General features: G+C 29.6%; 1 protein-coding gene across 2 annotated transcripts in view; it reads left to right on the forward strand.

The window, feature by feature from the left end:
• The window catches only part of LOC136974433 (dnaJ homolog subfamily B member 6-A-like), a 39,058-nt gene that overhangs the window by 6,154 nt on the left and 17,115 nt on the right, over nucleotides 1-15,789 (forward strand). For both annotated transcript variants that reach the window (XM_067269312.1, XM_067269313.1), the window contains exons 2-3: nucleotides 14,168-14,286; nucleotides 14,830-14,939. In XM_067269312.1, coding sequence (XP_067125413.1) covers nucleotides 14,222-14,286; nucleotides 14,830-14,939 — 175 coding nt within the window. In that variant the 5' untranslated portion in view covers nucleotides 14,168-14,221. The remainder of the gene's footprint in view (nucleotides 1-14,167; nucleotides 14,287-14,829; nucleotides 14,940-15,789) is intronic.

Consider the following 15,789-nt stretch of genomic DNA (forward strand, 5'->3'; position numbering starts at 1 on the left):
AAAAAACTTTATCGTTTTCAATAACCTGTGCTAAGACATAGACGTATTAAAGACGTTATTTTAAATGCAAAGTGCGTTTTCTGATGCAAGATTTTCGATAGTGTTATAATTTGTTGCGCAAGTTTAGTGATTCAGAAATCACTTTGATATTAAGTCAGTATCTTCCTACGGGTTTGAAAATTGTGAAATTTGTAAAAAAATAAAATAAAGATGACTTTGCGTTATTTGGAACGACTGCTTTGTTTGAAATGTGGCATATAATTGGAAATATTGCACGCAATAATTCGGTCGCGTGACTCGATAATGTAGGCTAGTTAGTGTCCCCTCTTCCGTTTTGTTTTTCTGATTTTGTGAAAGAAAAAAAATTTGAACTTGTTTAAAATTATTTTGAATTTAAATTTTTTGAAAATATTTCAAAAATCAATGTTTTTAATTAAGATTAATAATGGAATTTGTAATAATAAAAAATATTTTATTAAATTTAAAGATTAAAAAATTACAAATGTAAGTTTAAGATTTCAGAAATTAAGCGTATATTTCTAAATGCAGTAATTTAATTTTTTCATTAAAAATTCTTAAAATTTTTGGTTAATGTTACCCTAGGTATACAAAATGGCGGCTCGTCTCCGATTCCAGCAATCAGAAGACAGGGAACAGTGGGGACGCGCGTTCTAACCTAACCCAACCCATTCTAATACTTTGGTTGCTAATAATTATGGTAATTTATTAGAATAGGTTAGGTTAGGTTAGAATGTGCGTCCCCACTGTTCCCTGTCTTCTGATTGCTGGAATCGGAGACGAGCTGCCATTTTGTATACCTAGGGTAACATTAACCAAATTGTTAATCTAATTATCAGAGCAGTAGCGGCCGTTCGCATTTGCCCCGTTTCAAATGCAATGCCATTTCTCTGCTAATTATAATTTATTTCACTCCGTTTTATGTTTTTATAATTGTTTCTTTCCGTTTATGGTTAAAAAATCAGTTGTTATAAAGGCAAAAGGAATATTGTTATAGGATCGCTTCCAATTCAGTTCGGAACAAATGAGAAAATTACGTAGGCCTATTTACAGCTGCTTAGCCTGTATGAATATATGCGATTTACCTGCATATAATACCTGTATATGGTTTTAGAATGATGAATATTTTAAAAAATTTGAGTATAATATGAATACAATAGTAAAATGTACTCACATAAAACAAAAGTAATTGCTAACAATAACAGCTTACATTGGAATTAAACTTCTATTGTATAGGTATTTTAAGTATAGAAATTCAAAAAAGAATCAGAAATATCATATTTAGGAGATAAGCAATACCACAACTAGAAACGAATTTATTCAATTACTCCAAGAAACTTTTCTAAAAATTAAAAATTTTCATGGGTTCCTTTCAATCCAAAGTTTGTGTTGCATACAGTAGTTATGTATGCCATTGGAGAAAATTATCTGTATTTTATAAATATAAAGTATTTCATTATGAATGTTAAGAGAGCTTTTTATGCCCTTTGAGTGTAGGTTAACAATAGGATGGTTGGGCAATGACGGATGGTACCTACTGTATGAGTCAAACCACTTAAGAAATTATCAGAAGGTCCAATTCAGATTTGAATCCAGGTCCCCTGGAATGTCAGGCTAACACCTTTACCTTGGCCATCCAGTTGTCAATTCTGCTATCATTGAGTAAGACTACATTTGAATACAATTGTCTGGATGACCTTGTGACAAGAAATTTACTGCTGTGGGAGAATCCTGATTTGAATCCAATCTAGATTGGTGAGAAATGTAAATTGGGCATTAAATCTCAATCTCGTTTTTCATCCATGCTGTTTTGTGTATTAGTGTTATCCATATTAAACAATATTAAATGATAAAATACAAAGTTGAAGACAAAATAGTCACTCTTTTCATTCACTTTCATTTTGGAATACATTGTGATGATCTGACTGAAATCAAATTTCTTTTTTTTAAGACTTTAATTATCAAATAAATTTTAAAATTCTCTTAAACATACAAAAAAGTATATCCAATTAAAAGGTTAAAAACTTTCCAAAACTGGAATAGGGACAAGTGGATGTCTTCCATCCAAATGACACTGTGACTATCACTTCAATTTTCTTCTACAGTGAAAAACTGTTCAGGTTAAAGTAAGTAGATTTTGTGCTGGTCCCTGGCAGTGAATTCTCACAAAGAATAATTTAGTTTTATTTATATATTTACAAATAAAATAAAAAATGTATGTTAAGTCAACAAATCAAATCTAAAATTTGTAAATGGAATTACTTCCAATTTTTGAAAGTAATTCATATATAAATATATTAATAAATTTTAGTGCGCGCCACCCGATTTCCGGATTTGTGGTCCGTCAGAAAGAACACCTTACCACTCGTTTAATTCGGATCGAGTCCATTTATTTTACAACTATTTACTGTATATACACAGCAATACTTCTCGATTACTACCAATAACATAGTCTAAAGCCTTGCTTTTTCTCCTCATTCAAACGGTCACCTTGCCTTATGTCCAATTTCGAGGTTCGCCAGTCAACCGATGCAGAGCTAAGTCGATGGGTTTCCTTTGGGGTCGCCTTGGTTGACATATCTGTCTCGACTTGTTCGGAATGACACACTAGCTGACCCGCTCCGACGGCCAGATGGCCGAGCAGTCGAGGTGGCTGGTATTGATACTTTAAGATCAATACTGATACCAGCATCGATATTTTAAAATTATTCGTTATACCGGTATCAATTCTTTTGTGGTAATGGGACATCCCTATTTGGAACAGAAGTTGATAATGCCATCTTGTGGACACAGGGCTGGCTTGATGGGTATCTGCTGGTGATGAGATAACTGCTTCAGGTAGCAAAATGTTCAGAGAAAAATATTTAAAAAGAGGATAAAAAATAATAAGCTGATAGAGTAAATATACTTTAAAGTTAATATTATTATTATATTTGTCAACGTGGACTTAAATTATTAGTAGGACAGTTAAACTGATGTAAGCAAAATGCAGGAAGTTGGGTGCTAGTTTCGTGCGTTTTGCTTACATCAGTTTAACTGTCCTACTAATAATTTAAGTCCACGTTGACAAATATGATATTAATATTAATTGAAATAAGGACAACAAGGCAACAACAACTATACTTTAAAGTTGTTTATAAATAGTTTGTACAAGAGTGGCATGCTAGAAGTGCTCTCTATTTGCAATTGTTTTGGAAGCAGGGACTGCAAAAATTTGTTTTGCCTCAGATGCAAGTTACCATCAGGCTAGCCCTGCATGGTCATGACCAAGTGCAATATAGCTGTATCTGGTGACAATAACGATGATATCATGGGTATCACCATTTTGTTTAACTGAAGCAGCAACAGATCTACATGCCATTGGTGATACTTTGCCAATCTTCATACCACCATTTGCTAACAGTTTAATCAACAGAGCCAAAAAGAACATCAGTGTTGCTGCTAACATTGCTTCAATGTTAATGTGCTAGAACATGTAATATAGCGGCTGCATGCCATAATATATTATTTCATATCTACCGACTAGAAAGTTGGTAGAAATGAAAAAGATTGAGGAAGGAGAGAAAAAAAATTAGAATATAAACCTATAAATTATATACAATTTATGGCGTCATACCACAATGTTTCGCCTCTTGTCAGGAAAGGAAGAATAGTATTAGCTATTATTTTTGCATTGTTACATATCAATAAATATAATAAATGTTCACTAATTATGAAATTAAGTTTATCATTAACTTTACTGATGATTGTCAGAGACATATCTTGGATTTGTTGTGTCTGGAGACAGTAACATAAATATTTTAATAGTAACAGTACTTATAATTTTAATGCATGATTATGAATAAAATACAGTAAATAATTTTTAAAAAAACATTGTTAGGCAAATTCATAGTGATCTTTTTCATTTAGTGCTTCAGGCATATGTCCCACTGTCTCTTTTGCTACACCTACTGACTAAAATTAATATTTATTTAATTTTATTTGAATGTATTTATTTTTTTAATATCTTAATAAAAAGTTGGAAATTAATGAATTAAATTGTAATTTATGCATTCAATTTCTAAGAAAAATAAATGTCTACCACAGGGCTAAACAGATCTTTAAGAAAGTCAACAAAAATAGCATCTAAGTTTGAGGATGGATTTTAAAAAATTGCAAACTAGAAATAGAAAATTATAAATGTTTCTTTTCATAAATCACTATCATAACGAGCATTACTTGGAAAAAAATAATAAATTTTATTATATTGTAATCATTGTTGAGTCATGTATTTCAAGGAAATAATATTTATGGCAGTTTAATTATCACTTCAAATAGTTCATGATTAATGTTTAATTTTTCAGTTTTTTTGGAACTTTCCTGAATATTTTAAGATTTTTGATTGATCTTTTCCTATTATATGATAAAATAGAATGGAATTCAAATGTTTAAGTCAAATTTAAATAGATTTAAATTATTTCATTACAAAAAATAAAAATGACTCATGCAAACCTTAATGGAAAATGGCTCCAGGTAGATTTGGCTGAATCCTTGATATTTTGTAGTTCTAGTAGTTCTGATCAAAGTCTCCATAGGCACAAACTTACCTTGTTTTGAAACAAAAAAGATTTAGATAACATGTGCATAGATTACACCAGTTTTTCATTTTGAATGCTCAATAACTCAAAATTGTCCATTTTTTGACTTTGTGCCTGTGGAGACTGATCAGTACTATAACTACAAAATATCAAAGATTTAGCCAAATCCACTAGGACTCAGTTGCCATTAGATTTGTGTAGTGCTGCCACCTTTTCAAAATTGCTGACCCGGACGGCAGGTCGGGTTTGTTCGAACAGAAGTCCCCGACGCATACGCAATGTTATTTTACCATGCGAAGAATTACGTGCACGCCAGTCAGTTCTAAACCAGTTAGGGACTTGTGTAGGAACAACTTAAATTAAGAAATGAAATAACAGCTTTAAAGAGCTGAGAAGCAAAAGAAAATTAAAAAAAAAGGTCAACAGGTTGCTACGAAATCTCGGACAATGAATTAAAAACCAGATGGGTAGCAACACTAGGTTTATTTGATCCTTTAAACAGTATTAATGATTATATTTGCAAATATACTAATAATTGTCAACAATTTTAGATTTTTGCTGTCCTTTGTCTTTTGATTCATTGTTCAAGAATTCGTTTATCATAGAGCACAGTAGTACTCTATAGTAAAGCTCTGCTACATGTTTACTGTTAAATTGCTAAGTTTAACACCACAATTTAAAAAAGGTCAAATATTTTATGGGACTTATCGTAAAATCTACACCTAGATTTATGATGTGTTTCATCTTGATGTGTCACAATTCTTGATATTGCATGATGAGTGCCTCTTGTTATATGCCTTTGTGAGATGTTTTGCTTTGTTAATAATTTCTTTTGTTATGGTACAATGTATTCTTGACAGTTGCTATCAGTCAGTTTGTTGACTTTCACTGCAATTATTAAGGATGATAATTTTTCTGGTTATTTATTTCCTACCTCTGTCTTTTTCTTACCACACTGAATATCTTTCCCTTTTGTCACACACATGAAGGAAGGCCCTGGAACACTGTGTGGTAAAACCATCATCAGCCTTACTATTGTACAAAAATTACAAATCTTTGTAATATAGTAAGACTTATGATGGTTCTTTTCTTGAGAAAGTTCAAACCATATGGCCTTTATATTCTTAAGTGATGAATCAGATTTTCTTCTTTTTGGGCAGAGAAACTGTAGTGCTGCTCAATAATTTGGTATAACTAAAAGTAACTTGTTTCCTTCCGCTGATGAGTCAGCCATAATTGATTTAACCACCAACATGATGTTACTAAAGTTGCCAGACTTGAAGATGCAATTTATCTTATCTGCCATTTACAATTATCACATTTGAACTAAAATTCTCATACATATATGAAAATATCAATCTTGGTTCTTTCCCAATTGAAGGAACCTGAGAATGTCATTCAATGGTTTGTAATAAAATATATACAACGGCTTCAGTGTATATATTGATGTTAGACTCATTAAATGAAGTGTTTATGTGATGATATCAAATTCTTTCAAGATAATAACAAAAGGGAAAAGTGGCCTGTCCACTGATGAAGCATACAAAATGCTGCTAGTCAGCACTAAATGTTGATGGTTGGCAACTATGGTACTATGGATGTCTTAAATTTTTAATAAATTCAAATTGGATTGTTTTGATTTACACAATCAGCATTTTGTTGCCTAGATTTACAATGAGAGAGAATAATGACACCAAGTCACTGAACAATCTACAAGGAGTCTGCTAAAAAATAGAGAGAATATATTTTTATCATCATCTACTGAGAACTTTCTTGCTGACCTGAAATTGTCTTCTCTAAAGTTTCTCTGCTTGTGGCTTTTTTGCTGGGTGAGAGAAATATTAAAAATCCGTAATTACAAAATTTACTCTATTGCGTGAGAAAGTTTCTGTAGCCATCTTGAAAACAACAAGAACTACATGACAACTAATGGGAATACGATTGATGGCGAAATTTTTCTGCTAGCGAAAAAGCTCGACGGTTCCGAACTTCGAAACGATTCGCAAAATGGTAAAATTCGCCAGAAACGAGGTTGTGTCTGAAGTGTTATTCGCTGTGTTTTTCGCTTTCGCCAGTGAATCACGCTCAGTGTGAACTAAGCTTTAGACTACATGATCTTCATCATTTATGTAATTTATTGTCTTCTCTTGATCTACATTTCTCTTATGGACTTCTGATAACAGAGTCCAAAGTATTCAACTATTTTAAAGTTTATGCTGTAAGAAAAATACAGTTAAAACTTGATATAATATTTAAATAAATGATTACAGGAGCAAACAAGTATTTGTTGGTTCCTGTAAAGTGCCAACAAATACTTGTGAACAAATCTTCCCCATAACTATTAAATTGGGATTGTTATCTCTGAACTGCTAAATTCATAATTTTTGCATTGGAAATGTACATTATCACCAAATCACGTGGATTTTAACCACTCAAATGCAAAACTTGCTTGTCGATTTCATATGTAATTTTTATTAAGGTCTTTCAATTCAGTACCATATTAGATATTAGAATGTTGTTAGAGTTTGAATTGAATTTCCAAGGTATTTTGTTTAAAACTTCTGATTCTAGTTTTCATTTTTTAAATATGAAGTTTTAAACTTATTTTTTTATTGCTATTGATTTTTAAAATTTTCACATATCATTGCTGAACATATTTAGAAGTTGAAAATGTTTCTTTATTTTTAAATATTTTCAAAGAAATTCTATAGCTCCAGATTTAAAAAAAAAATCCTTATTTTATTTCTTTTTTTCCCCTATAATTTTGGGATGCAAAGATATAATTTCTCTTAAAAAAAGGGGGCAAATTAAATTAGCATTAGCTACAGATCAAAATAATAATAATTTATGTTTTAGTTTTTAAATAAAACATCTTTTCATTATTTAGATACTTCACAAAATAAAAGAAACTCAATTTTTTAATGAAATTTTAAGGATTTTGCAATACTATTAATTTGTAATGCATTGTCATTTGAATTGTGATTGTTTTAAGGAGATTACAATCAAATATTTTCAGTTATACTTAATAAATCATAGCAGGTTCAGAAATAAAATCTCTGTCATTGTTATTTTGCCAAGTTTCAAACTATCTCTTCATATTATTATATTTTATATTATCTGAACAAAATAAAAATCTTGAATAAGCATTTGGTACATTGACTCCTCTTGTAATAAACTTGTTCAAAAATACTGAAAAACCCTATATAGTATTCATAGGTAGTGTTACCACCCGTCCGGTTTTCACCTGGACAGTCCGGGAACGGACTCACTGTCCGGGTAAACTATTAATTTTGTCCGGGAATCTCTTAGAAATTGTGAAATTACGATGAAACAAAGTTCTTGCAAATATTGTTATAAATTTACACCATTTGAACAACGAAAGACCTCACACTCACCGAAACTCATCTGCCATTCTGCCATGTTACTCTGTTTATGCTGACGTGTGACGCGCAACCTGTCTCTCGACCCTTTTATTTTTTTTTGTTTGTATGTTACTCCTACTCAAATCCCTAGTCCCTAACTGTAACTGATTTAGAACCAGCATGCACATTATTCTTTGCATTGTAAAATGACATTGCACATGCATCAGGAACCTCTGTTCGAACAAACCTGACCTGCAGTCCGGGTAAGCGATTTTGTAAAGGTGGCAACACTATTCATAGGAATTTCTTTTTTCATGTTGATCTCCAAAAAAGATAACTGTATCTGCTACCAATTTACAAAAAACATTTTACTTTTAATTTTAAAAACTTACTCTAAAGTATTTACTTTATAGATTAATCTATACATTTAGCATTTTATATACTGTATATATATAAAAAAAATTGTTAGTAATTATTCCATCTTCTGTTAATAATCTGTATTAGTTTAAAGACAGTTTTAAAAACAAAACTGAAACCAAAACAAATTGAATAGAATGGAGAAGTACAGAGGTTATATTTCAATTATAGAAGTTGAAAATTATTCTAGAATTTGTAAAGATCCAAGCATCAAAATATATAGTATAAAAAATTATTTGTATACAATTAATGTATAAAAGAAGGGATGTGGTACCTCAATAGTTGCATTTGCAGTAAATAGGGCTCTGTCTTATTTGGTAATTGTGAATACTGTGGATATGTCGTACCTAATCTACGTACTTACTGGGAAGCTTTTTAAAGTTTCCCAGTAAGTACATATATTTTAAAGTGCTCTGATGTATTCATCAGAGCACTTTAAAAAGCTGAAACTTGCAGTCAAAATTTTAAACAAAAGTGTTTTTCAAGTAAGTAGATATGATGAGGAAGCAATGATTTCGGAAAGACATAAAACCCCAGACATAAGACAATATTACTTTGGAGAATCTACTTCTGTAACAAAGTAAATAACCTAATGTCTCTCATTCCCATAAGTATCAATACAATAGATCTAATATTCATTAACCTGACTAAATCTCTAACTTTGACTTAGGATCCAAATTCTATACTTTAGTGTCAAAGTACAGTATCAAGAATATGGCACAATTATAACATACAGCTCATAGAAATCAATCAATCACTTCATCAATATTTAAGAAATATTTGTTGTAATTATTCTTAATAAATAACATATAGTCTGTAAATGTTAAATATATTACTCTTCACAAGTATGGATTTGTAACTGATGTGACATTTAAAAACATTTTTGGAATTTGAATTTTAAATTTTCCTCTGTTTATTGATGTAACTTACCATTTAGTACTTGTATCAGTGATGACTTTAAAGCTTGTAGAGTCCTAGGAAAAGGTCATTTCTAAGGCCAGTTAACTTTGAAAATCTTTAGAATTGCTTTTATCTTAAATTTGGCATTTTAATTTTTCCTTTCATTTATTGGTTGTACTTTAGACTTAGGACCCAAAGTAGAGTCTTCCATACACAATGGCCTGGATAATTATCTATTTTGTTTACAGTTAGAGCTACCACTGATTCGTATTGGTAATATATTCATTTAAATGCTATTAATGTTCTTTTTTAAATATTATATTTAATTTAAAAATAATTAACTATAATAATTCTGTTATTTTTATAAGTATGCCATCATTCAGAAAAAATTTCAAAACTTTTTTATGGCATTTATGATTAATAAAATATCATTTTTGGCTTTAAAAAATTGCCTAGTCGTCTGTTTTTCTTTTTTAAGTAAGAAAGTTGTTTTATATAATTTGTTTAGCCTAAAAAAGAATAACTGTTTATGTTGATTTTAAAGACCTGTTTATCTGACTGCATCATGATGTCATTAGCTTTACGTAGAAGCACTCGACCGTTGATCGCTTCTTTGAAAATGTAGTCACAATGCATTCACTTTCTGAAAAAACATGACCTATAAGATCAACCCAAACAATTAAATTTTGAATGCTTCTCTAGTCTTTTTAGATAAAACAGACATCGATAAGAGGCTTTTTTTAATTAAAAAAAATCAAAACAAAATAAATTGTATGGTAGAGGGTGTGTTAAGCTATTTGAACTATATTTATATCATTTATAATATAAAACAAAGAAATAATTTAATTTTCGATGATAGAACTTCAAAATAAATAAATTACAAGCATTTGTAGAAGGGTATAGATTAACTTACGTGAGTAATAGTTTCAGGTATACTTAGTGCTTGTGTGCAGCAGCGCCACTAGCTGTTTGAGCACCCGTGTGCAATACCGATTATGCCGCCCGTTTAACTATGACTACCTACGCCGAGCTTGCCAGCAATACCAATTTGCTGCCCCCTGGACATGCCGCCCGCGTGCATTACCATTTATTATTAGGCCCGCTTATGGCGGGCCTGCTTGTGAGGAAAAATATAATGGATCATGATATCTTTTCATAAATGTTAATGATGTAATCTCAATAGACTAATTCAGGGAGATAGTATATCAGAAAATAGAGACTCAGTGAGCAATATAGTGCAAATTGGTACAAATGCTAAATACTGTGATTTGGGCAATGAATGAAAAGCACATTGGTAAAGAATAAAACTGCAACTAAACTCAGAATGATAAAATGGATGTATGTTATTGCAACAGAAATATTAAGTTAGTTATATAGTTCAGTTAAGTGGTTGTATATAGACACCTAAGTTAAATTTAAACTTCTTACAGAAAAACAGTTTGAATGATTTTTATAAAATATACATTATTACAGGAATTTAGTGAACTGATGTTGTCGTAATGCAATTTCTGCAATGATAACATAGTTGTAATTACTGATATAATAATAATTATGTGCATATTATACATTGATATTTAACTAATTTGCAAGGCCTTTATATAAATTTATATAATGTAAAGCTTGCTGGTATCATGCAATATTTTATATCCTGTAAGTTATAGGATTCTAGTTACTATTCGATCAAGATTAGATAAGCTTATATTTGTGCATGGGGGTTTTCATTAATTACATGTACAATTTAGCAGGGAGGGAGTCACAAAAAGTACAGTACCATGCATGATGGAAGGGAGAGGATCAAGGCATTGTCAACATGGACTTTTTAGTGGTATTAGTGGCATACAAATTTGTTTTTATAAGCCTATTTACTAGTCATATGAATAAACTATTAGAAAATATTTGCAGATCTTTAATTACTGAGTCAAAGGAATCCATGAACTTATTGTACATGTAATTAGAGGGGAGGGTGTTTGTCAAAAATGCATCATTGTACACAATGGAGAGAGAGTCAAAAGTAGATCAAAAACACATGTATAATTCAATAATTAAATATATATAACGGACAGTCTCACACATGAAGCTTCTAAAAGCTCAAGCCTCTAAGAATAAGCATTATAGGTTTTTGTCTAAAGACCATTGCTGATTACTTTTGATAACAAAAAAATTTATTCAATCTAAATTATGTTGTATAGATTTTTGTGTAAATAAAACTCAAATAAAAAACATTCTGCAAAAACCCATTTGGTCTGATTAATTGGATAATTTTATGTTTATAAGTAAACATGAAATTAATTGAAGTATATTTTTATATTTTGTAAATTGATTATATTATTAAAGTTTTGTTATATTAACAGCTATAGTACATAAAGTCTACACCAGGTGTGGCCAACAGTTTTTGCACCCGGGCCAAACGAAATATTAAAATTAAAAAATGTTAAATGCAAAAACGATTCATTTAAGTAAATAAATGTTTAAATATATTAATATTATGTTTCTAGCAAAGCGCACAAATTACTAAGTTAAATTGAATATCACCCATATATCTTGAATTACTGTCTAACATACATTATTTTATAATAAATATTAATATTTTAAATTAATCATTTTTTTTTCTGGCACTATCACAAAGACGAGCACAAAAGTTTTAAATCTCTACAATGGAATTTTTTTAAAAAATAAAGAAGTATCGCAAATCCATCCGACCAATTATTATTAGTTAAGTAGCTAATATTGAAAGATTAATTGCGGGCTGCATAAATTCGTTAAGCGGGCCAAATCCGGCCCGCAGGCCATACGTTGGCCATGCCTAGTCTACACACATTTCTAAAAAGATCTAAAAATAGCAAAAACTTATAAATAGTTGTTTAGTTTACTAAATTTAATTCTTGTCGAAAAACCACATATGTCTTTCCTTAATCATACAAATATTATCTTGATTTTATTGGAAAATGTAATAATTATTTTAAAAAATGATTGCCTGAAATTATAAATTCAAAATTTTTGTTAAGATTGAGTTTTTATTTAAATTATGTTTTTAATCATTAAGTATTTTGTTTTTAAAGTTAACATAAATTTGTAATTAAAATGAAGATTGTTTTATACTGTTTGTTCCGACAATTTATTTCATTATTTATAACTTTCTGTCCGGTTAAATCCCCGTTTTCATTTTATCTCCAAGAAAGTATATAGTTACATATGTTGTGAGGAAATTGATGAAATAAATTTGTCTTACTGCCTTTATGGGGGTAGAAAACCTTTCTAGGAAACTAAAGTGTTTTTTGGGATATACATATATATCAAAGTATTCAACAAGACAAATGGAGATCGAGAGGAGATGCTAGATTACTACAAATACATCTTAAAAGCATTTGTATCTTCTTACAAAGTTGTTCACTATTGGATCGCATTTGAAAAGGTTTCTTATTAATGTAATATTGATTGCTTTGTTATTATATATATCTCTAAATGAAATTTTTGTAAGACTGTGTATATATATATATATATATATATATTTCTCTTCTATAATTAACTAGCTTAATTTCAATAATAAATTAAATATACTTAATTATTTTAAAATTTAATTCATTACTCAATAAATATAATTATTCCTATTAATTTAAAAAATTGTCATTTTAGCTTTAACTTTGTGCCAGAGGTTGCACTGCATTGTTGTTAGACAGAATTATCTTCCTGTTGTAAACCATGACTTAATCATTATTTATATATATCTGTTATCTCTTTCCAAACAATTCATTTCTTTTTTTATAAAAATTTGCAAGTAATTAAGGAGCAAACGTGTTGTATGTAGGCAACTAAATTCATTTCAAATAATTTATGTAATATTCATGAGAAATAAAACATAGGAAAAGGGATAAAATATTTAAAACATTTTCTCTTCATTTTCATTATGGAAACTTGAGTACTCCATTAATCTTATATCTAGATAAATCTATAAAAATAATGAATTGTTTTGTATCCATTTTCTTCTTTTCCCATTGATGAGTATAATGGATCATCATTCGCTTCCTCACAGAAGATTGGATCCATCGTTTACTGTGCATTTCATTCTATCCATGGAAGATTGGAACTGTGAATCATCATTCATTTCCTTCTCATTTTTCCGTGGATGAGTGTAGTGATTGAATAGATGATGATACAATATTTTTGTATCGTCTATACTAGGGATGGGCAACTGGTGGCCCCGAGCCACATGCGGCTTGCATTAATATTTTTTGTGGCCCGCGCGGCATAAAATATGAATAAATATATCAATTTCCCAGCTTAAGGAAGTACGCAGCAAAAATTTAAACGTTATTTTCTACAACTTATGTATGTGAACAGTTTTTCCACAATGAATTTAGTAAAAATTAAAACAAGAAACTGGCTAACAGACACATCAAAAGTAATTTAAAACTAGCAGTGACAAATATTTAACCAAATATTTGATATATTACATTTACATCAGTTCCAGAAGCTAAATTAAGAATACATATGCTAATTTATAATTATATATGAATAAATAATTGTGATTTACCAACATTTTTTTTTCTCTTTTCTCTTGTATGCGGCCCGCGTCAGTTGAAAAGTTTTAAAATGCGGCCCTTACATAGAAAAAGGTTGCCCATCCATGATCTATACAATGATGCATAAAATTTTTGAATCGGAATTCACACAATGTGTGTCTCAACTTTATTGAACAATTATTCATTATTTCATATCCAATCTGTTGTTTCTTCTTGAGGCATTTCATCTTAAATGCTACTGTTCATTTTTATTTTTTTCTTCTTTCTTTTTTTTGTGACTTGATATTTACTTCAAATTATAATTGTTTTGAATGTTTAGTTAAAGAAAATAAATGAAATTAATTATTAATACTTCCTATATTTTAAATTACAGATCTGTAAAGAGCAATCGTGTTATTTAATTTGTACATAAAACCATTATTCAATAATGGTGGACTATTATAAAACTTTGGAACTGCCTAGAACAGCAACTAGTGTCGATATAAAGAAAGCGTAAGTAATACTTTTTTCTTAATCATAATCATTTGGGACAGCTGGGTGAATCAAGGCAATCTGCCACTGAGGGATCTTGGATTGAGTCTGGATCAGATTCTCAAATTTTCATGGATGAATCTTGATATGTCAAACCACATTCCTTACCATTCTGTTGTACTCGTTATATGCCTAGCTGGGGTGATAAAGGAAACCCTGCCAGTCTGAGTAACTCTATTTTGAGTTTCAGATTGGATCCTTGAAAATATTCCCAAGCAATTTGACTACACTGGAGTCTACAAGATGATCAAATATTATACCTTATCTCTAATCAACTTGCTAACCCCATTCAGTGTTTGGATGAACCATGATAGAATTAAAATAATCTGCTTAGTGCACACAGAGTGGAAAATGTTAATTGAATTTTTAAAAATAATATTTCAAAAATGTATTGAATTCTTGTTATATGTATAAATTTATATTATAAGAAAATAATGATTTAATATATTTAGAATATATAATTTTTAAAATATACTTGGATAAAAGATTTATTTTATCATCTAGATATAGAAAACTTGCTTTGAGATGGCATCCTGACAAAAATTTAGAAAAAAAAGATGAAGCAGAACGCAAATTTAAAGAAATATCTGAGGCATATGAAGTGTTGTCAGATGGTAAGAAGTGCTTTTTTTTTTTAAAGATTATATTAGCTTTCATATGATAATTACTATATTATATTTAAAATTATTTTTAAAAAAACAGGATATGCCAGTAGACAAGCAGACAGTGTGTGGGAATTCATTTTTATTATATCATTCACGACTAGTTGCCAAGATAGCTAAATGTAAGATTTATTAGGGACGGGACAGTTACACTTATGCATACATTTACAATCTGATCTCATAAACCTGTTTTTGCTTCTGTAAAGTAGGCTAACAAGAAGTAAAAGATATAATTTAAAGAAATTTGATTTTTATTTTGAACGTATTAATTTTAAGTAGTTGAATGGGGTTGCCCATTTATTATTCTCTGTTTTTCCTTGTAAAGGATAATCACTCACTTAAATTTTGTACTCTAATTTCTTTTGTTTGTATAGAGATTCACTTTACGATAAACTTAAATAGTTTCGACTATGTGCAGTTATATCTAATATCACATTTAAACTTTATTCTTCTCGGAAAATGTCAACATTACGAAAACTAATACATAAAAGATGTAGTGGCCTGGTTTAAATGATAAAAATGAATTCTGATGCAGCTGTCACTTTCAACTCTATAAAACTGTATAAATATAATACAATATTTAATAAGGAATTTATATAAATATATATATTTTTATAATGATAAATAAATAAATTAAAACATTCATTTTATTAATTCTTATAGAATACAATTTGCAAAATTCTAACTTTTACTTTAAAAAATTTATCTTAAAATATCAATCATTAAAACAGATACAGTATTTACAAGTTCTTACTAAAGAGAGAGAGAAATGTTAAAATTTAAGTTTTTAAAAATAGATATT

The sequence above is a fragment of the Centruroides vittatus genome, unplaced genomic scaffold, assembly GCF_030686945.1.
Source record: "Centruroides vittatus isolate TY-2023 unplaced genomic scaffold, ASM3068694v2 contig_349, whole genome shotgun sequence".
NCBI lineage: Eukaryota > Metazoa > Arthropoda > Arachnida > Scorpiones > Buthidae > Centruroides > Centruroides vittatus.